The sequence below is a fragment of the Cherax quadricarinatus genome, unplaced genomic scaffold (assembly GCF_038502225.1).
Source record: "Cherax quadricarinatus isolate ZL_2023a unplaced genomic scaffold, ASM3850222v1 Contig357, whole genome shotgun sequence".
NCBI classification, from domain to species: Eukaryota; Metazoa; Arthropoda; class Malacostraca; order Decapoda; family Parastacidae; genus Cherax; species Cherax quadricarinatus.
This window is the reverse complement of record NW_027195383.1, coordinates 21,245-44,655: the sequence shown is the minus strand read 5'-3', so window position 1 is coordinate 44,655 and position 23,411 is coordinate 21,245. Positions and strand designations below refer to the sequence as shown.

The 23,411-nt window shown below is 41.1% G+C and overlaps 1 protein-coding gene across 1 annotated transcript in view; it reads right to left on the bottom strand.

Moving 5' to 3' along the window:
• Positions 1-23,411, bottom strand: part of LOC128698448 (cytochrome P450 2L1) — a gene marked incomplete at its 5' end in the record, with an annotated part of 178,667 nt that overhangs the window by 138,874 nt on the left and 16,382 nt on the right. Inside the window, 1 exon segment of the mRNA XM_070080367.1 lies at positions 20,002-20,182. Within this exon segment, the coding sequence (XP_069936468.1) occupies positions 20,002-20,182 (181 nt within the window).

The window sequence follows — 23,411 nt, the reverse complement described above, 5'->3', positions numbered from 1 at the left end:
ATCTGAACCATTTAGCTCTATTAGGGAGGATGTTTTTGAGAGCTTTACGAATTTGTAGTCCTGAGTTCATAGATGAGGAAATATCCAAAATTTATGAAATAGGTAATGATTTAAAATACCCAAGAAATGTAATTGATAAATCTTTTAAAGTTGCTAGGAACACTTTTTATAATCCAAAAAAGGGCAACCAGCCTTATTCAACTAAAAATATGTTGGTTCTCCCTTACCATGAAAACTTGGTTGATATGCCTTCTCTTCTTAAGACTTTTAATATTAAAGTTGTATTCAAAAATCTTGATACAGTAAAAAAACTTTTGATTAAGAATTCCCCCCAAAATGCTGATGGATGTGTCTATAAGATTCCTTGTAAAATTTGCGATAAAGTTTATTACGGTCAAACTGGTAAAAATCTCGAACTAAGATTAAAACAACATAAATATAGCATTAGAACTGGACAAGATTCCAATGCTCTATTTATTCATGTAAGAGATTTTAACCATCCAATTGATTTTCAAAAAGTTGAGAAAGTAGTATCAAGCAAGTCCATGGTCGACAGGAATATAATTGAATCTTGTTTCATAAAAAGCAGTTTTGACAATAATATGAATATTTCCTTTGGTTTATATAAATTAGATCCATTTATAATTAATAGAATTTGGGTAGAATTTAATAATACACTGGACAAATAAATAGCTTGGGGGTGAGTTTTGCAAAGGACCTGTCCAAGTTGGCTCGCCGCACGTCACGTGTTTAACCGTTGTGGGATCTGATAGTGAGGTGCTGGCCGACCCCTTATATAGCTTCCTTGGATGCTTCACTTTCATAGTTCCTTGATAATGTGAGTAGTCACGAAAGCACTTGGAATTTCTCTATTCTTTCAGAGTGGTTGTTTTGCACACAATTTAAATAAGTAGTTTATAAAGTTGTATTTCTTTTTGTAAAAGTAAAATTAAGGTGTGGTAGAATTGTGGTAACTGGAGAAGTGTGCTTGGCAACAGTCTTTTGTTTTGGTGGGAGGAGCTTAGGTAGGCTTCTCTCTCTCTCCCTCTCTCTGACTCTCTCTCTCTGTGGCTGACCTTCAACCTGGCAGGATCTCTGGGTCCTTCTCCTATCTTTTGGGGCATCATGTGTGCTCCAGGGGTGAGTTTTTATAATTTAAGTTTTGGCCACCATACCCAGGGTTACTAAAGTGTGTCAAAACACTGGTTAGCCCAGAGTTATGTCAGGAAGAGTGAAGGACAAGAGTTGTTGCAACACACCATGTGGAGCACAGGCATGGAGTGTGTAGATTTTGTTTTGAAAATGGAGGCTGTGATTGTATATTCTGTACATATCTATTGAGAATACAGTTATATTTTTATAGTAGTAGTTTACATAACCTGTGAAGAGGGCTGGTGAAAGGGTATCAGAGACACTCAAGATGATCAGCCATGATGTAAGTATTACCCCTAGACAAATAAGGCCATTAAGTAAAAGCTACCCCACACTAGAACATGTAGTGAGAACCTTACTATCAAAGTAATAAGGGACAAACCAACGTAACAATGAACAAGAAGGCTTTAGGAAAGGTAGGGGGTGTGTGGACCAGGTGTTTACAGTGAAACATATAAGTGAACAGTATTTAGATAAGGCTAAAGAGGTCTTTGTGGCATTTATGGATTTGGAAAAGGCGTATGACAGGGTGGATAGGGGGGCAATGTGGCAGATGTTGCAGGTGTATGGTGTAGGAGGTAGGTTACTGAAAGCAGTGAAGAGTTTTTACGAGGATAGTGAGGCTCAAGTTAGAGTATGTAGGAAAGAGGGTGATTATTTCCCAGTAAAAGTAGGCCTTAGACAAGGATGTGTGATGTCACCATGGTTGATTAATATATTTATAGATGGGGTTGTAAGAGAAGTAAATGCGAGGGTCTTGGCAAGAGGTGTGGAGTTAAAAGATAAAGAATCACACAAAGTGGGAGTTGTCACACTTGCTCTTTGCTGATGACACTGTGCTCTTGGGAGATTCTGAAGAGAAGTTGCAGAGATTGGTGGATGAATTTGGTAGGGTATGCAAAAGAAGAAAATTAAAAGTGAATACAGGAAAGAGTAAGGTTATGAGGATAACAAAAAGATTAGGTGATGAAAGATTGGATATCAGATTGGAGGGAGAGAGTATGGAGGAGGTGAATGTATTCAGATATTTGGGAGTGGACGTGTCAGCGGATGGGTCTATGAAAGATGAGGTGAATCATAGAATTGATGAGGGGAAAAGTGTGAGTGGTGCACTTAGGAGTCTGTGGAGACAAAGAACTTTGTCCTTGGAGGCAAAGAGGGAAATGTATGAGAGTATAGTTTTACCAATGCTCTTATATGGGTGTGAAGCATGGGTGATGAATGTTGCAGCAAGGAGAAGGCTGGAGGCAGTGGAGATGTCATGTCTGAGGGCAATGCGTGGTGTGAATATAATGCAGAGAATTCGTAGTTTGGAAGTTTGGAGGAGGTGCGGGATTACCAAAACTGTTGTCCAGAGGGCTGAGGAAGGGTTGTTGAGGTGGTTTGGACATGTAGAGAGAATGGAGCAAAACAGAATGACTTCTAGAGTGTATCAGTCTGTAGTGGAAGGAAGGTGGGGTAGGGGTCGGCCTAGGAAAGGTTGGAGGGAGGGGGTAAAGGAGGTTTTGTGTGCGAGGGGCTTGGACTTCCAGCAGGCATGCGTGAGCGTATTTGATAGGAGTGAATGGAGACAAATGGTTTTTAATACTTGACGTGCTGTTGGAGTGTGAGCAAAGTAACATTTATGAAGGGGTTCAGGGAAACCGGCAGGCCGGACTTGAGTCCTGGAGATGGGAAGTGCAGTGCCTGCACTCTGAAGGAGGGGGTGTTAATGTTGCAGTTTAAAAACTGTAGTGCAAAGCACCCTTCTGGCAAGACAGTGATGGAGTGAATGATGGTGAAAGTTTTTCTTTTTTGGGCCACCCTACCTTGGTGGGAATCGGCCAGTGTGATAATAATAAAACAAAAAATAAGTATATGTGGAGACAAAAAACGTTATCTATGGAAGCAAAGATGGGAATGTATGAAAGTATAGTAGTATCAACACTCTTATATGGGTGTGAAGCTTGGGTTGTGAATGCTGCAGCGAGGAGGCGGTTGGAGGCAGTGCAGATGTCCTGTCTAAGGTGTAAATATTATGCAGAAAATTCGGAGTGTGGACGTTTTTCAGAGCATAGTTCTAGCTGCCCAGACAACTTTTGTTCCGAGGAGGGAAATTAGATCTAACAAAAATGATCCCAAATGGATGAACAATAGATTAAAACATCTCACTGGTCAAAAGAGAGGCATACATAGGCGAATCAAAAGAGGGGATAGGCAGTTAAGAAATCAATATATTCCATTAAAGAGAGAAATAAAGAAAGGAATAAGAAAAGCAAAAAGGGATTATGAGGCTAAGGTCGCAAGGGACTCAAAGACTAAACCAAAAGGGTTCTTTCAGGTATACAGAAGTAAGATTAGGGACAAGATTAGCCCACTTAAGAGTAACTCTGGTCAGATCACTGACAGTGATAAGGATATTTGTGAAATTCTAAATACCTACTTCCTCTCAGTTTTCACCCAGGAAAATACTAGCGATATACCTGGAGTTTACCTGGAGAGAGTTCCGGGGGTCAACGCCCCCATGGCCCAGTCTGTGACCAGGCCTCCTGAAATAATAGAATATGTAGAACAGGATGATAATAAACTATGTACAATTGCAGTAACTAGTGACATGGTCCTCAGACAAATAGAGAAACTAAAACCCAACAAATCCCCAGGACCTGATGAACTGTTTGCAAGGGTGTTAAAGGAATGTAAAGAGGAACTTAGCATACCTTTGGCTAATCTTTTCAAGATGTCACTACAAACTGGCATAGTGCCTGATAAGTGGAAAATGGCAAATGTAATACCTATTTACAAGGCAGGTGACAGGTCCTTGGCTTCGAACTATAGACCAATAAGCCTTACCTCCATAGTGGGAAAATTTATGGAATCAATAATTGCCGAAGCAATTCGTAGCCATCTTGACAAGCACAGATTGATTAATGATTCTGAACATGGTTTTACAAAGGGGCGTTCCTGTCTTACGAATTTACTAACTTTTTTCACTAAGGTGTTTGAGGAGGTAGATCATGGTAATGAATATGATATTGTGTATATGGACTTCAGTAAGACTTTCTATAGAGTTCCACACCAGAGGCTATTGAGGAAACTTAGGGCACACGGAATAGGAGGAGAAATTTTTTCCTGGGTAGAGGCATGGCTGACAAATAGACAGCAGAGAGTTTGCATAAAATGGGGAGAAATCCGAATAGGGGCACGTCACAAGCGGTGTTCCTCAGGGGCCAGTGTTGGGCCCATTGTTGTTCACAATTTACATAAATGACATAGATGAGAGAATAAATAGCGACATATGCAAGGAGGGAAGAGTATATGGAGAAAAAGAGAGAAGTTAAGAGAGTGGTGAAGCAATGTAAAAAGAGAGCAAATGAGAGAGTGGGTGAGATGTTATCAACAAATTTTGTTGAAAATAAGAAAAAGTTTTGGAGTGAGATTAACAAGTTAAGAAAGCCTAGAGAACAAATGGATTTGTCAGTTAAAAATAGGAGAGGAGAGTTATTAAATGGAGAGTTAGAGGTATTGGGAAGATGGAAGGAATATTTTGAGGAATTGTTAAATGTTGATGAAGATAGGGAAGCTGTGATTTCGTGTATAGGGCAAGGAGGAATAACATCTTGTAGGAGTGAGGAAGAGTCAGTTGTGAGTGTGGGGGAAGTTCGTGAGGCAGTAGGTAAAATGAAAGGGGGTAAGGCAGCCGGGATTGATGGGATAAAGATAGAAATGTTAAAAGCAGGTGGGGATATAGTTTTGGAGTGGTTGGTGCAATTATTTAATAAATGTATGGAAGAGGGTAAGGTACCTAGGGATTGGCAGAGAGCATGCATAGTTCCTTTGTATAAAGGCAAAGGGGATAAAAGAGAGTGCAAAAATTATAGGGGGATAAGTCTGTTGAGTGTACCTGGTAAAGTGTATGGTAGAGTTATAATTGAAAGAATTAAGAGTAAGACGGAGAATAGGATAGCAGATGAACAAGGAGGCTTTAGGAAAGGTAGGGGGTGTGTGGACCAGGTGTTTACAGTGAAACATATAAGTGAACAGTATTTAGATAAGGCTAAAGAGGTCTTTGTGGCATTTATGGATTTGGAAAAGGCGTATGACAGGGTGGATAGGGGGGCAATGTGGCAGATGTTGCAAGTGTATGGTGTAGGAGGTAGGTTACTGAAAGCAGTGAAGAGTTTTTACGAGGATAGTGAGGCTCAAGTTAGAGTATGTAGGAAAGAGGGGAATTTTTTCCCAGTAAAAGTAGGCCTTAGACAAGGATGTGTGATGTCACCGTGGTTGTTTAATATATTTATAGATGGGGGTGTAAGAGAAGTAAATGCGAGGGTCTTGGCAAGAGGCGTGGAGTTAAAAGATAAAGAATCACACACAAAGTGGGAGTTGTCACAGCTGCTCTTTGCTGATGACACTGTGCTCTTGGGAGATTCTGAAGAGAAGTTGCAGAGATTGGTGGATGAATTTGGTAGGGTGTGCAAAAGAAGAAAATTAAAGGTGAATACAGGAAAGAGTAAGGTTATGAGGATAACAAAAAGATTAGGTGATGAAAGATTGAATATCAGATTGGAGGGAGAGAGTATGGAGGAGGTGAACGTATTCAGATATTTGGGAGTGGACGTGTCAGCGGATGGGTCTATGAAAGATGAGGTGAATCATAGAATTGATGAGGGAAAAAGAGTGAGTGGTGCACTTAGGAGTCTGTGGAGACAAAGAACTTTGTCCTTGGAGGCAAAGAGGGGAATGTATGAGAGTATAGTTTTACCAATGCTCTTATATGGGTGTGAAGCGTGGGTGATGAATGTTGCAGCGAGGAGAAGGCTGGAGGCAGTGGAGATGTCATGTCTGAGGGCAATGTGTGGTGTGAATATAATGCAGAGAATTCGTAGTTTGGAAGTTAGGAGGAGGTGCGGGATTACCAAAACTGTTGTCCAGAGGGCTGAGGAAGGGTTGTTGAGGTGGTTCGGACATGTAGAGAGAATGGAGCGAAACAGAATGACTTCAAGAGTGTATCAGTCTGTAGTGGAAGGAAGGCGGGGTAGGGGTCGGCCTAGGAAGGGTTGGAGGGAGGGGGTAAAGGAGGTTTTGTGTGCGAGGGGCTTGGACTTCCAGCAGGCATGCGTGAGCGTGTTTGATAGGAGTGAATGGAGACAAATGGTTTTTAATACTTGACGTGCTGTTGGAGTGTGAGCAAAGTAACATTTATGAAGGGATTCAGGGAAACCGGCAGGCCGGACTTGAGTCCTGGAGATGGGAAGTACAGTGCCTGCACTCTGAAGGAGGGGTGTTAATGTTGCAGTTTAAAAACTGTAGTGTAAAGCACCCTTCTGGCAAGACAGTGATGGAGTGAATGATGGTGAAAGTTTTTCTTTTTCGGGCCACCCTGCCTTGGTGGGAATCGGCCGGTGTGATAATAAATAAATAAGCAAATTTGCTGATGACACCAAAATAGGCCGCCCAATTCATTCTAATGAGGACATTAGAGCACTCCAGGATGATTTGAATAGACTGACGCAATGGTCGGAGAAGTGGCAGATGCAGTTTAATATTGACAAATGAAAGTTCTAAATGTTGGACAGTTAAATAACCATGCCACAAATAAACTAAATAATGTAGATCTTAATACTACTGATTGCGAAAAGGATTTAGGAGTTCTGGTTAGCAGTAACCTAAAACCAAGACAACAGTGCATTAGTGTTCGCAATAAAGCTAACAGAATTCTTGGCTTCACATCTAGAGGTATAAATAATAGAAGTCCTCAGGTTGTTCTTCAACTCTATATATCCTTGGTTAGGTCTCACTTAGACTATGCTGCTCAGTTCTGGTCACCGTATTACAGAATGGATATAAACGCTCTGGAAAATGTACAAAGGAGGATGACAAAGATGATCCCATGTATCAGAAATATTCCCTATGAGGATAGACTGAGGGCCCTGAATCTGCACTCTCTCAAAAGGCGTAGAATTAGGGGGGATATGATCGAGGTGTATAAATGGAAAACAGGAATAAATAAAGGGGATGTAAATAGTGTGCTGAAAATTTCCAGCCAAGACAGGACTTGCAGCAATGGTTTCAAGTTGGAAAAATTTAGATTCAGGAAGGATATAGGAAAGCACTGGTTTGGTAATAGAATTGTGGATGAGTGGAACAAGCTCCCGAGTACAGTTTTTGAGGCTAAAACGTTGTGTAGTTTTAAAAATAGGTTAGATAAATACATGAGTGGGTGTGGGTGGGTGTGAGTTGGACCTGACTAGCTTGTGCTGCTGGGTCTGGTACAGTGCTTCATCCTTGAGTGGGGATGACCAGAGGGGTGGGTCAACGGGATAATCCAGGGGGTGAGTCATTGGTCTAATCCGGGGGGGGACATGGACCTGCTCTGCATGGGTCAGTAGGCCTGCTGCAGTGTTCCCTCTTTCTTATGTTCTAATGTAATAAAAGTGTTAGTCAGAGGGCTGAAGAGGGGTTGTTGAGGTGGTTTGGTCATTTACAGAGAATAGATCAAAGTAAAATGACATGGAGAGCATTTAAATCTGTAGGGGAAGGAAGGCGGGGTAGGGGTCGTCCTCGAAAAGCTTGGAAAGAAGGGGTAAGGGAGGTTTTGTGGGGGCTTTGACTTCCAGGAGGCGTGCGTGAGCGTGTTCGATAGGAGTGAATGGAGACGAATGGTATTTGGGACCTGACGATCTGTTGGAGTGTGAGCAGGTTAATATTTAGTTAAGGGATTCAGGGAAACCAGTTATTTTTATATAGCCAGATTTGAGTCCTGGAAATGGGAAGTACAATGTTGCCTGCACTCTGAAGGAGGGGTTTGGGATATTAGCAGTTTGGAGGGATATGTTGTGTATCTTTATACGTACGTATATGCTTCTAAACTGTTGTATTCTGAGCACCTCTGCAAAAACAGTGATTATGTGTGAGTGAGGTGAAAGTGTTGAATGATGATGAAAGTATTTTCTTTTTGGGGGATTTTCTTTCTTTTTGGGTCACCCTGTCTCGGTGAACCACCCTGCCTTGGTGGGTCACCCTGCCTTGGTGGGTCACCCTGCCTAGGTGGGTCACCCTGCCTCGGTGGGTCACCCTGCCTCGGTGGGTCACCCTGCCTCGGTGGGTCACCCTGCCTCGGTGGGTCACCCTGCCTCGGTGGGTCACCCTGCCTCGGTGGGTCACCCTGCCTTGGTGGGTCACCCTGCCTCGGTGGGAGATGGCCGACTTGTTGAAAAAAAAAAATAGACAAGAGATAACCTGTAGCTGTAACTGAAGTGTTACTTTGTACACAGAAAAAGAGGTTAACAAGAGTTTGTGTGACTGACTGACTGACTGAATGACTTGACTGACTTACTGAGTAACTTGACTGGCTTACTGAGTGACTTAACTGACTTACTGAATGACTTGACTGACTTATTGAGTGACTTGAATGACTTGACTGACTTATTGAGTGGCTTGACTGACTTACTGAATGACTTGACTGACTTACTGAATGACTTGACTGACTTACTGAATGACTTGACTGACTTACTGAATGACTTGACTGACTTACTGAGTGACTTGACTGACTTACTGAATGACTTGACTGACTTACTGAATGACTTGAATGACTTACTGAGTGACTTGAATGACTTATTGAGTGACTTGATCGACTTACTGAGTGACTTGAGTGTAATAATAATTTATTATTATTGCTGAGAAGAAAAAGATAATGATTTCCATGGAATTAAAGCATGAAATCATAGATAAACAAATGAGGTGTCCAGGTTTTGAGTTGAGGGGGAAGAGGGAGGGGGGAGCTGGCTCGTAACTCAAATGTTGGCTCGTAACTCAGAGCAAAAACTCGACCCAGGGACGGCTCTTATCTCAAAAAAACTCCTAAGTTGGGACACTCATAAGTCAAGGTTCCACTGCATAATGTGATTCTTTATTGACAACGTTTCGCCCACACAGTGGGCTTTTTCAAGCCACAAACAGATCTGTTTGATTCGAAAAAGCCCACTGTGTGAGTGAAACATTATCAATAAAGGATCACATGATACTGCATATGTGTTTATATTTCCATTAGTGGAATTATTATTATTATTATTATTATTATTAGTATTAGTACAGGTAGTAGGTTGGTAGACAGCAACCACCCAGGGAAGTACTACCGTCCTGCCAGATGACTGTGAAACAGAAACCTGTAACTGATTTGCATGATGGTAGGATTGCTGGTGTCTTTTTCTGTCTCATAAACACGCTAGATAACAGGGATATCTTGCTACTCCTACTTACACTTTGGTCACACTTCACAGACATGCACATGCATATATATATATACATACATCTAGGTTTTTCTCCTTTTTCTACATAGCTCTTGTTCTTCTTTATTTCTTCTATTGTACATGGGGAAGTGGAAAAGAATCTTTCCTCCGTAAGCCATGCATGTCGTATGAGGAGACTAAAATGCCGGGAGCAATGGGCTAGTTACCCCTTCTCCTGTAGACATTTACTAAAAAAGAGAAGAAGAAAAACTTTATAAAACTGGGATGCTTGAATGTGCGTGGATGTAGTGCAGATGACAAGAAACAGATGATTGCTGATGTTATGAATGAAAAGAAGTTGGATGTCCTGGCCCTAAGCGAAACAAAGCTGAAGGGGGTAGGGGAGTTTCGGTGGGGGGAAATAAATGGGATTAAATCTGGAGTATCTGAGAGAGTTAGAGCAAAGGAAGGGGTAGCAGTAATGTTGAATGATCAGTTATGGAAGGAGAAAAGAGAATATGAATGTGTAAATGCAAGAATTATGTGGATTAAAGTAAAGGTTGGATGCGAGAAGTGGGTCATAATAAGCGTGTATGCACCTGGAGAAGAGAGGAATGCAGAGGAGAGAGAGAGATTTTGGGAGATGTTAAGTGAATGTATAGGAGCCTTTGAACCAAGTGAGAGAGTAATTGTGGTAGGGACCTGAATGCTAAAGTAGGAGAAACTTTTAGAGAGGGTGTGGTAGGTAAGTTTGGGGTGCCAGGTGTAAATGATAATGGGAGCCCTTTGATTGAATTTTGTATAGAAAGGGGTTTAGTTATAGGTAATACATATTTTAAGAAAAAGAGGATAAATAAGTATACAAGATATGATGTAGGGCAAAATGACAGTAGTTTGTTGGATTATGTATTGGTAGATAAAAGACTGTTGAGTAGACTTCAGGATGTACATGTTTATAGAGGGGCCACAGATATATCAGATCACTTTCTAGTTGGAGCTACACTGAGAGTAAAAGGTAGATGGGATACAAGGAGAATAGAAGCATCAGGGAAGAGAGAGGTGAAGGTTTATAAACTAAAAGAGGAGGCAGTTAGGGAAAGATATAAACAGCTATTGGAGGATAGATGGGCTAATGAGAGCACAGGCAATGGGGTCGAAGAGGTATGGGGTAGGTTTAAAAATGTATTGTTAGAGTGTTCAGCAGAAGTTTGTGGTTACAGGAAACTGGGTGCGGGAGGGAAGAGGACCGATTGGTGGAATGATGATGTAAAGAGAGTAGAAAGGGAGAAAAAGTTAGCATATGAGAAGTTTTTACAAAGTAGAAGTGATGCAAGGAGGGAAGAGTATATGGAGAAAAAGAGAGAGGTTACCTGGAGTTTACCTGGAGAGAGTTCCGGGGGTCAACGCCCCCGCGGCCCGGTCTGTGACCAGGCCTCCTGGTGGATCAGAGCCTGATCAACCAGGCTGTTGCTGATGGCTGCACGCAAACCAACGTACGAGCCACAGCCCGGCTGATCAGGAACTGACTTTAGGTGCTTGTCCAGTGCCAGCTTGAAGACTGCCAGGGGTCTGTTGGTAATCCCCCTTATGTGTGCTGGGAGGCAGCTGAACAGTCTCGGACCCCTGACACTTATTGTATGGTCTCTTAACGTGCTAGTGACACCCATGCTTTTCATTGGGGGGATGGTGCATCGTCTGCCAAGTCTTTTGCTTTCGTAGTGAGTGATTTTCGTGTGCAAGTTCGGTACTAGTCCCTCTAGGATTTTCCAGGTGTATATAATCATGTATCTCTCCCTCCTGCGTTCCAGGGAATACAGGTTTAGGAACCTCAAGCGCTCCCAGTAATTGAGGTGTTTTATCTCCGTTATGCGCGCCGTGAAAGTTCTCTGTACATTTTCTAGGTCGGCAATTTCACCTGCCTTGAAAGTTGCTGTTAGTGTGCAGCAATATTCCAGCCTAGATAGAACAAGTGACCTGAAGAGTGTCATCATGGGCTTGGCCTCCCTAGTTTTGAAGGTTCTCATTATCCATCCTGTGATTTTTCTAGCAGATGTGATTGATACAATGTTATGGTCCTTGAAGGTGAGATCCTCCGACATAATCACTCCCAGGTCTTTGACGTTGGTTAAGAGAGTGGTGAAGCAATGTAAAAAGAGAGCAAATGAGAGAGTGGGTGAGATGTTATCAACAAATTTTGTTGAAAATAAGAAAAAGTTTTGGAGTGAGATTAACAAGTTAAGGAAGCCGAGAGAACAAATGGATTTGTCAGTTAAAAATAGGAGAGGAGAGTTATTAAATGGAGAGTTAGAGGTATTGGGAAGATGGAGGGAATATTTTGAGGAATTGTTAAATGTTGATGAAGATAGGGAAGCTGTGATTTCGTGTATAGGGCAAGGAGGAATAACATCTTGTAGGAGTGAGGAAGAGCCAGTTGTGAGTGTGGGGGAAGTTCATGAGGCAGTAGGTAAAACGAAAGGGGGTAAGGCAGCCGGGATTGATGGGATAAAGACAGAAATGTTAAAAGCAGGTGGGGATATAGTTTTGGAGTGGTTGGAGCAATTATTTAATAAATGTATGGAAGAGGGTAAGGTACCTAGGGATTGGCAGAGAGCATGCATAGTTCCTTTGTATAAAGGCAAAGGGGACAAAAGAGAGTGCAAAAATTATAGGGGGATAAGTCTGTTGAGTATACCTGGTAAAGTGTATGGTAGAGTTATTATTGAAAGAATTAAAAGTAAGACTGAGAATAGGATAGCAGATGAACAAGGAGGCTTTAGGAAAGGTAGGGGGTGTGTGGACCAGGTGTTTACAGTGAAACATATAAGTGAACAGTATTTAGATAAGGCTAAAGAGGTCTTTGTGGCATTTATGGATTTGGAAAAGGCGTATGACAGGGTGGATAGGGGGGCAATGTGGCAGATGTTGCAGGTGTATGGTGTAGGAGGTAGGTTACTGAAAGCAGTGAAGAGTTTTTACGAGGATAGTGAGGCTCAAGTTAGAGTATGTAGGAAAGAGGGTGATTATTTCCCAGTAAAAGTAGGCCTTAGACAAGGATGTGTGATGTCACCATGGTTGATTAATATATTTATAGATGGGGTTGTAAGAGAAGTAAATGCGAGGGTCTTGGCAAGAGGCGTGGGGTTAAAAGATAAGGAATCACACATAAAGTGGAGGTTGTCACAGTTGCTCTTTGCTGATGACACTGTGCTCTTGGGAGATTCTGAAGAGAAGTTGCAGAGATTGGTGGATGAATTTGGTAGGGTGTGCAAAAGAAGAAAATTAAAAGTGAATACAGGAAAGAGTAAGGTTATGAGGATAACAAAAAGATTAGGTGATGAAAGATTGGATATCAGATTGGAGGGAGAGAGTATGTAGGAGGTGAATGTATTCAGATATTTGGGAGTGGACGTGTCAGCAGATGGGTCTATGAAGGATGAGGTGAATCATAGAATTGATGAGGGGAAAAGGGTGAGTGGTGCACTTAGGAGTCTGTGGAGACAAAGAACTTTGTCATTGGAGGCAAAGAGGGGAATGTATGAGAGTATAGTTTTACCAACACTCTTATATGGGTGTGAAGCATGGGTGATGAATGTTGCAGCGAGGAGAAGGCTGGAGGCAGTGGAGATGCCATGTCTGAGGGCAATGTGTGGTGTGAATATAATGCAGAGAATTCGTAGTTTGGAAGTTAGGAGGAGGTGCGGGATTACCAAAACTGTTGTCCAGAGGGCTGAGGAAGGGTTGTTGAGGTGGTTCAGACATGTAGAGAGAATGGAGCGAAACAGAATGACTTCAAGAGTGTATCAGTCTGTAGTGGAAGGAAGGCGGGGTAGGGGTCGGCCTAGGAAAGGCTGGAGGGAGTGGGTAAAGGAGGTTTTGTGTGCGAGGGGCTTGGACTTCCAGCAGGCGTGCGTGAGCGTGTTTGATAGGAGTGAATGGAGACAAATGGTTTTTAATACTTGACGTGCTGTTGGAGTGTGAGCAAAGTAACATTTATGAAGGGGTTCAGGGAAACCGGCAGGCCGGACTTGAGTCCTGGAGATGGGAAGTACAGTGCCTGCACTCTGAAGGAGGGGTGTTAATGTTGCAGTTTAAAAACTGTAGTGTAAAGCACCCTTCTGGCAAGACAGTGATGGAGTGAATGATGGTGAAAGTTTTTCTTTTTCGGGCCACCCTGCCTTGGTGGGTATCGGCCAGTGTGATAATAAAAAAAATAAAAAATTATTATTATTATTATTATTATTATTATAAGCCAACAAGACTCTTCAATAAAGGTAAGTAATAGTGATTTAATCCTTTCAGGGTCCATGCCATAGATCTACGGCTTTATGTTGAGAGTCCAAACCGTAGATCTACGCCAAAATTCTAGCAGCGTCAAATTTAGAGCGAGAAGGCTGGTAGGCCCACATCTGAGAGAATGGGTCTGGGTGGTCAGTTTGCACACTATAGAAAAAATCTGGACGCCCACATGGCATTGTGGGAACACCGCCAAAGTAGCATTGTTCATCGTGCCTGGCGGCAAGGAAGCTCTCACTCCCCACTCACTCTCCGGGTGAATTCTGACTCTCTTCTTCACAATTTACAGTTCTAAGACTGATGGAAGTGGAGCTGAAGAGGAATTCTATGGTTTTGAACCATACCTGGGGTTTACCTGGAGAGAGTTCCGGGGGTCAACGCCCACGTGGCCCGGTCTGTGACCAGGCCTCCTGGTGGATCAGAGTCTGATCAACCAGGCTGTTGCTGCTGGCTGCACGCAAACCAACGTACGAGCCACAGCCCGGCTGGTCAGGAACCGACTTTAGGTGCTTGTCCAGTGCCAGCTTGAAGACTGCCAGGGGTCTGTTGGTAATCCCTCTTATGTATGCTGGGAGGCAGTTGAAGAGTCTCGGGCCCCTGACACTTATTGTATGGTCTCTTAACGTGCTAGTGACACCCCTGCTTTTCATTCGGGGTACCATTGTACCATTGTACCATATGGTACAATGGTATCATATGGTACAATGGTACCATATGACACAATGTACCATATAGTACATTGTACCATATGGTACAGGGTACAGAAACCCCTAATGGAAATAAGTCTGTCTGACTTTTCTGGGTTATCCTAGGTTCTCCAAACATATGCTGCTATGTATGATAATCTATGTAACTTTATTTGTGTACCTAAATAAACTTACTTATGATGCCACATGCACTTGATTAAGTTTATTCAGGTGTACACAAATACAATTTCATGGATTATCATACATAGCAGCATATGTATAAAATCCTAGGATAACCCAAAAAAAAAAAGTCAGGGCGACTTATTTCCAAAGGAATCCCCGTATCTGTACCATATGGTGTCCTGTACTGTAAGGTACCCTGTACCACATGGTACCCTGTGCCATATGGTACCCTGTGCCATATGGTACCCTGTGCCATATGGTACCCTGTGCCATATGGTACCCTGTGCCATATGGTACCCTGTACCATATGGTACCCTGTACCATATGGTACCCTGCACAATATGGTACCCTATACCATATAGTACAATGTATCATGTGGTACCCTGTAACATATGATACCATGTACCATATGGTCAATAGGAGGTGTTGGTGGCACGAGACACCAGCCAAGACTGAGTGAGTGGCGACACAAGCTAGCTACTGACTCAGCAGTTTCCCAGACAAAGTGCTTTGTTATCCACCTCGAGAAACATGCCCAGTGGCTGTACATTTGTAAATATATAATAGAACATTACTAATATACAACATTTTTGCATATTTTTGTTATAAACAATTACTGTAAACAAAATAATGATGAAAATATTAGTGTGCTTATTGTGTTGAATACAACAGTACCATATTGTACCATATGGTATAATTGTACTGTATGGTACAATGTACCACATGGTACCATTGCACCATATGGTACCATTGTATCAAATGGTACCATTCTACCAAATGGTGCCACTGTACCATATTCTACCATGTGGCACCATTGTATATAATACCATTTTACCATATGGTACCATTGCACCCTATGGCACCATTGTACCATATGGTACTATATGGTACCGTTGTATTCAACACAATGACCGCACTAGTATTTTCATCATTTTGTTTACAATAAACTTGTAAACAAGTTTTGTAAGCAATATAATGATAAACAAATTAGTGCAGTTATTGTGTTGAATACAATGAGTGTACACTTATACAATATACATTATACTGGTCTCACAGGCCACAAATGTTACTAGAAAAAGAAAAAAAATAGAAAAAAGAAAAAAGTATGAAAAACGTAAAATAAAAAAATGCGATTTTGCGGAAGTCACTGATGATGTCGCCACCCGGTCATTTTGGGTCAACTTCCCGCCGCTGTATCTCGGTAAGTACTGATCCGAAATTTTTTTTTTGTTTTATTACCTTCACAAAAATATTATCTTTAACCCTTTCAGGGTCCAAGGCCAAAATCTGAAGTCACGCACCAGTGTCCAAGAAATTTTGAAAAAAAAAAAAAAATTATTTTTTCTTACAGAATTAAAGAGCATATTTTTGTGAAGGTAATAAAACAAAAAAAAATAGAATCTGATCAGTACTTACCGAGATACAGTGCTAAGAAGTTTATAGAAAATGATGTGGTGGCGGCAATATCGACGAATTCCACATACGCGTATTATATTATTTTGTTGTTTTAGTTGTTTTTTCTTTTCTTTTCCAATTTTTTTCTATTCCTACTAACATTTGGGGCCTGAGAGACCAATACTGTATATAATTGATATATATATACTCACTGTATTGAACACAATAACCGCACTAAAGTTATTATCACATTATTGTTTACCACTGTTGTTTATTACAATAAACATGCACAAACATTGTATAATACTAATGTTCTATCATATATTTACATATTTACAATCACTGGACATGGTTTTAGAACTGCTGCAGCTTGTGGAACTCCTTGAAACAAGGCACCATGCACAGAGGCACCTTACATTCCTCACACATAAACCGAGTGTCTTTGCGTCTTTGTTGCCGTCGTTTTGTTTGTGCACAGACAATGCATCTCTTCTGAGCAAATTTCTTTTGAGTTGAAGGAAGCTGTATTATGAAATGATCACCTTCTCTCCTCAAATGCTTGGGTATATTGTGATGAATTCGAGGACCATGTTGTATTGCAGGTGTTGTTACCTGGTACTTCATTATGAGTTGTCTGACAACAGACAAACAAAATTCACCATACGGTGGTCTGTTACCAGTCTTTATTTGGTACATATTATATGCATTCAGCATTGAAATGTCCATGAGATGGAAGAAAAGTTTCATGTACCACTTGTAACTCTTACGAACACAGTCAACAAAACCAATCTGCATGTCACACTTGTCAACCAAGCGCATGTTTTGTGTATAATCAATCACTGACACTGGTTTTCGAATACGTTCATTAGTCACTCGATCAACTTTGCCACTGTCTTGCATTTCATTACGGTGAATGGTTGTCAACAATGTGACATCTCGTTTGTCATGCCACCGTAATGCCATGATGTCATTGGCAGTAAACACCTGCACGTCATCACCACGAACACCTGCGTTGAGCCTGGGCATATGTTTATGATTAGAACGCACTGTGCCACACACATCTGTCTTGTTCACTCGCATGAAATCACTGAGTAATGGGCTTGTGTACCAGTTATCGGTATATAATGTATGGCCCTTACCAAGATAAGGTGCCATCATGTTTCTCACTACGTCACCTGAGATACCCAATAACATCTTGGTATCTTTCACTGTTTTACTACCCGTGTATACAACAATATCCAACACCAGGCCACTGTCACAATCACAGAGTACAAACAATTTTATACCAAAGCGGTTCCTCTTGCTCGGTATATACTGCTTGAATGACAGTCTACCTTTGAACAAAATCAAAGACTCGTCAATTACAAGATTCTTGAATGGATAAAAGTATATCCTGAACTTTTGTTTGAGATACATGAAAACATTTCTAATCTTGTATAACCTGTCACTTCCGTCAGGCCTGGTTTTGTCAGAGAAGTGCAACATACGTAACAGTAAGATAAACCTGTTCACTGGTATTATTTCACTGAAGGATGGGGTACAAATTAGCCGATCTGTGGACCAGTATGCTTTTATATTATGCTTATAGACGTGAGGCATAAGCATTATTGTTGCAAAAAGCAAATACATTTCTGCAACAGTCGTCTCTTTCCACCTGTGTAGTCTTGACTGTGGTGATAAGATCGTATTTGCCATGGTGTACTGAAAATACTTATTACTTTCCCTGGCAATAATTTCCATCAATGGCTGGTCAAAGAATAATTCAAAGAATTCCAGTTCATTGGCCGTGGTTCCAAGGGGACAGGTAGGTAGAATTCCACTTTGAGAGTCATCAAAGTGGTGAGGGATGGGAACAAAACTGGGATTTTGCTGCCAATCCCACTTACGGTTTGCTGGTGGATACTGGACATCATAGGCTGGTTGTACGGGTGGTTGTGGTTGTGGCGGGCTGGTGGCTGACGCTCCGCTTTGTCCTTGAACTGACGAGTCAGCAGCGTGGGTCCCCGCGTGGCACAGTGAGTCACGCATGGCGGTGCCACTACCACCACCAGCACCACTAACACCATCCACTGATGCCTGTGGCCCATCCATGCCAAGTGTAGCCACATCATCCTCACTATCACTACCTAAAACGGGTGTAGGGCCACGGGATGTACTCCGGGATGTACTCCGGGATGTACTCCGGGATGTACTCCATCCCCTGGGCACAGCATAGGGTACACTACCCAAGCGCATGTGGCGGCGAACATACCGACGCTTCACTGGTGAATATGTTTCCTCACTATCACTACTCGAATGATTGTCAAGCGCAATAAAATCACAATCCACGTCAGAATCATCGTCATTACTGAAGTCAGAGGCCTGGCTACGGGAAAATATTAGTTTTCTCTTACGTTTAGGAACACCCGACCATGAGTCACGAGTGCCCACACCAGAGGTAGAAGGTCGAGGATCGTCGGGGTTTTCTGCACTATTATCGATATTCTGGTCATTATTTTCGGTCACTAACTTATCAAAGCCGTAGAATTCGTCTTCATTTCCACTTCCATCAGTGTCAGAACTATCAGACAGGAAGAGGAGAGTCCCAATTTTCCGGGTAGTGAGAGCTGACTTGCGACGAGGCATGGTGAACAAGGGTGACTGAGCTGGCGTTCCCACAATGCTATGCAGGCGCCTAGATTTTTTGTTTATGGCGCACACCCACGGCTCAGACCCATTCTCTCACATGTAGGCCTATGAGCGCTTTCGCGCTAAATTTGACGGCGCTAGAATTTTGGCATAGATCTACAGTTTGGACACTCACCGAAAAGCCGTAGATCTACGGGACGGACCCTGAAAGGGTTAATACTGTAAGAAAAAATATTTTTTTTTTTTTTTTCAAAATTTCTTGGACACTGGAGCACCACTTCAGATTTTGGCCTTGGACCCTGAAAGGGTTAAATATTCATTTATTTGTTTTATTCTGTTCTCATTGTTTTGTGTATGTAAAACTATAATCTTTAAAAAATATTTTTGTTAATATTTTTGGGTGACTGGAACGGATTAATTGTATTTACATTAATTCTTATGGGAAATATTACTTCGAATTTAGGCCTTTTGGAATTTAGGCCGACCTTCCTGAACGGATTACAGCCGAGAAATGAGGATTCACTGTACTAGTATTGAAACATAAATAAATACTAGTGTGGAAACGTAAATAACTACTAGTGTTGAAATATAAATAAATACCAGCATTGAAGTGTAAATAAATATCAGTGTTGAAACGTAAATAAATACTAGTGTTGAAATATAAATAAATACCAGCATTGAAGTGTAAATAAATATCAGTGTTGAAACGTAAATAAATACTAGTGTTGAAATATAAATAAATACCAGCATTGAAGTGTAAATAAATATCAGTGTTGAAACATAAATAAATACTAGTGTGGAAACGTAAATAAATACTAGTGTTGAAACATAAGTAAATGAATACAAGTTTCTCCTATCAAAAAAAGTACAATACAGTACATTACAAATTTTTTTTTAATGTATTTTTTTAGTTTAACATCTCTAATATACATACCATATCCATCCTGTGGATGGTAGTCTGAAGATTACAGAGGCACATAATGGGTCCAGGGACTGGGCTGCAAAGTTTTGATAGCTGAACAAATCACAGTGGCAGTGAATTATTTACACCACTGTAAAGTTCAAATATCAAAAGTCGAACCATTGTAAAGTGAGGAGTATCTGGATACACAGCCTCTCCTCACTTAGCGACGTACTTGTTTACCGATGACTCAGACTTACGATGGGCTCTCTGACCAGTATTTATATCTAAACAATGTATATTAGAGCTGATTTTCTCTATTCTGTTTATTACAATATATAGTACACTACTGTATAAATACTTAAAAATATACCAAAAATGTTATAAATGGCACAAAGGTGACATTAAAACAATATCAAAGATGGTTGACACAAACCCACTACCATTATAGTATACTCCTCACTTAGAAATAAAATCATTTACTGATGTGGTCTTAGGAACAGAACTCCATCATTAAGTGAGAAGAGGCTGTACCATTAATTAAGTTTCCACCTACTGTGACTTTTCCTGTTGCGAAGGTAACCTGTCCCTGGGCACTGCATCATCAATCTCTTTCTGTACATTCTTCTGAACATCTGGGTAGGCAGCCATGTATAAACATATCCAGCGTAGCATATTAGAAGTGGTGTCAAATCCCGCAGCAAACAAGTCCAACAAGGTTCTTGTCAGATCCAGTTCTGATGCAAGAAATGTGTGAATTTAAGTTCGTAGAGATTTCATTATTGTTGCTAGTGACAGGGATAAAAATTACAAGGCTAACTTTTCCTAAATTAACCTTTAACATTTAGAATAATTGATTACAAGGGAGTATAAAAAAACACTGATTTTTAATAAAACATTGAAGATAATAATCTAAGGTAAGATTCAGGAGTAAACTTGAACATTTATAAATGTTTGTAGATGGATGGTTCAGAGAACCGACATGTTGATAAATTAGACACATGTGCAACTCTTGGGTATCATGTGTCTAATTTATCATTTATAAATGTGTAGATATAAATCATGGTACTCGTAAACTAATTAAAAACAATGTGAATGTAGCAGATTGATGAGTCATTTGGCTTGTTGTGTCCATAGATTTATGGAATGACAATGGCTTATTGGGAATGAAAATAACTCTAGAAATTATAAACTAGGTGAAGAAGAGCTTGATCACACAGTGTGAAAAGGACTTGGGAGTCATGGTAAGCAGAAACCTAAAGCCAAGACAACAGTGCCTAAGTGTTCAAAATAAAGCTAACAGATTACTTGGATTTATTTCAAGAAGTATAAGTAATAGGAGTCCAAAAGTTACTACGCTGCTCAGTTTTGGTCTTCTTACTACAGGATGAATATAAATTCATTGGAGAACATACAGAGAAAGATGATTAAATGATTCAATATATAAGGCATCTCCCATATGAAGATAGACTTAGATCCTTGAATCTTCACTCTTGAGAGATGTAGAATGATAGGAGATATCATTGAACATTAAAATGGTATAAAATACCGACAGGTTGTTAGGTAAGACACATAAGCAACACAAAGGTATCTTGGTACAGACCTGAAATCAACTTCGACAACCTCTACTAGTGAGAACGGCTGTATTTGAGAGAGACCTGACCTCCCAACATCTGCGTTCTACTAGTGACCTACGTCTCACCTCCTGGCGCTACATAAGGCTCCATCCTCTCACTTCAACTCCATATTGTTTCAGACTATGGAACAATGCTCTTCTCCAGACTGAGGGACTAACCACCTCAAAACTTTAAGGGTGATGGACTGATTACATCGTCTTCAAGTCTCTTCTGCTTCTATCAACTTTTCTGTACTCGACTGAAGAAGCCTACTGTGTAGGCGAAACGTTTCGAAATAAAGATACCTAACTGTTGCATATGTGTCTTACCTAACAACCTGTCGGTATTTTATACCATTTTAATGTTCAATCTGTCAGACACTGCAACACAAGGGTATCTTGGTACAGACCTGAAATCAACTTCGACAACCTCTACTAGTGAGAACGGCTGGATTTGAGAGGGACCTGACCTCCCAACATCTGCGTTCTACTAGTGACCTAAGTCTCACCTCCTGGCGCTATACAAGGCTCCATCCTGTCACTTCAACTCCATATTGTTTCAGACTATGGAACAATGCTCTTCTCCAGACTGAGGGACTGTCCACCTCAAAATTTTAAGGGTGATGGACTGATTACATCGCCTTCAAGTCTCTTCTGCTTCTATCAACTTTTCTGTACTCGACTGAAGAAGCCTACTGTGTAGGCGAAACGTTTCGAAATAAAGATACCTAACTGTTAAATAACAAAAAAAGGCAATACCGTGACTGGAACGATACACAAATAACCCGCACATAAAAGAGAGAAGCTTACGACGACGTTTCGGTCCGACTTGGACCATTGACAAAGTCACACTCAGTGTGACTTTGTCAATGGTCCAAGTCGGACCGAAACGTCGTCGTAAGCTTCTCTCTTTTATGTGCGGGTTATTTGTATACCTAACTGTTGCATATGTGTCTTACCTAACAACATAGGAGATATCATCGAAGTGTATAAGTGGATGATGGGCAAAAACAAAGGTGATATTAATAAAATACTGAGGACATCAAGTTAGTTAAGAACCAGGAATAACGGATTTAAGTTGGATAAATTTAGATTTAGAAAGGACATAGATAAGTACTGGTTTTCAAACAGAGTGGTTGATGCATAGACCAATCCTCCGAGTAGGGTAATCGAGGCTAGGGCCCTGGGTAGCTTTAAGAAGAGATCGGAAAAATATATGAGTGGGAGGGGCTGGGTTTGATTGGTGTTGTGGGTATGGCAGTAAATTCTTGGGTAGCTTTGGGTAGGGGTGGTTTTGATAAGGACCTGCCTTGTATGGGCCAGTAGGCCTTCTGCAGTGTTCCTCCATTCTTATGTTCTTATGAGACTGAAAGAAAAGAATGGCAGTTCAGGCAGAGTGCAAAACATTTAACAGGCTTTTGTTTCAGACTCATGTGTCAGGATGATAGTATCATTCCTTTTTAGTTGCTGTCTAGCAATTTACTATCTTGAATGGGTGGGAATCCTGCAGTTTGGTGAGATACGTATTTGAATTTCATTATGTAAACTTATTTATGAACAAGTACAAATAAGTACAATTATCATACATAGTTTAACCCTTTGACTGTGAGGCTCAAGTTAGAGTATGTAGGAAAGAGGGAAATTTTTTCCCAGTAAAAGTAGGCCTTAGACAAGGATGTGTGATGTCACCGTGGTTGTTTAATATATTTATAGATGGGGTTGTAAGAGAAGTAAATGCGAGGGTCTTGTCAAGAGGCGTGGAGTTAAAAGATAAAGAATCACACACAAAGTGGGAGTTGTCACAGCTGCTCTTTGCTGATGACACTGTGCTCTTGGGAGATTCTGAAGAGAAGTTGCAGAGATTGGTGGATGAATTTGGTAGGGTGTGCAAAAGAAGAAAATTAAAGGTGAATACAGGAAAGAGTAAGGTTATGAGGATAACAAAAAGATTAGGTGATGAAAGATTGAATATCAGATTGGAGGGAGAGAGTATGGAGGAGGTGAACGTATTCAGATATTTGGGAGTGGACGTGTCAGCGGATGGGTCTATGAAAGATGAGGTGAATCATAGAATTGATGAGGGAAAAAGAGTGAGTGGTGCACTTAGGAGTCTGTGGAGACAAAGAACTTTGTCCTTGGAGGCAAAGAGGGGAATGTATGAGAGTATAGTTTTACCAACGCTCTTATATGGGTGTGAAGCGTGGGTGATGAATGTTGCAGCGAGGAGAAGGCTGGAGGCAGTGGAGATGTCATGTCTGAGGGCAATGTGTGGTGTGAATATAATGCAGAGAATTCGTAGTTTGGAAGTTAGGAGGAGGTGCGGGATTACCAAAACTGTTGTCCAGAGGGCT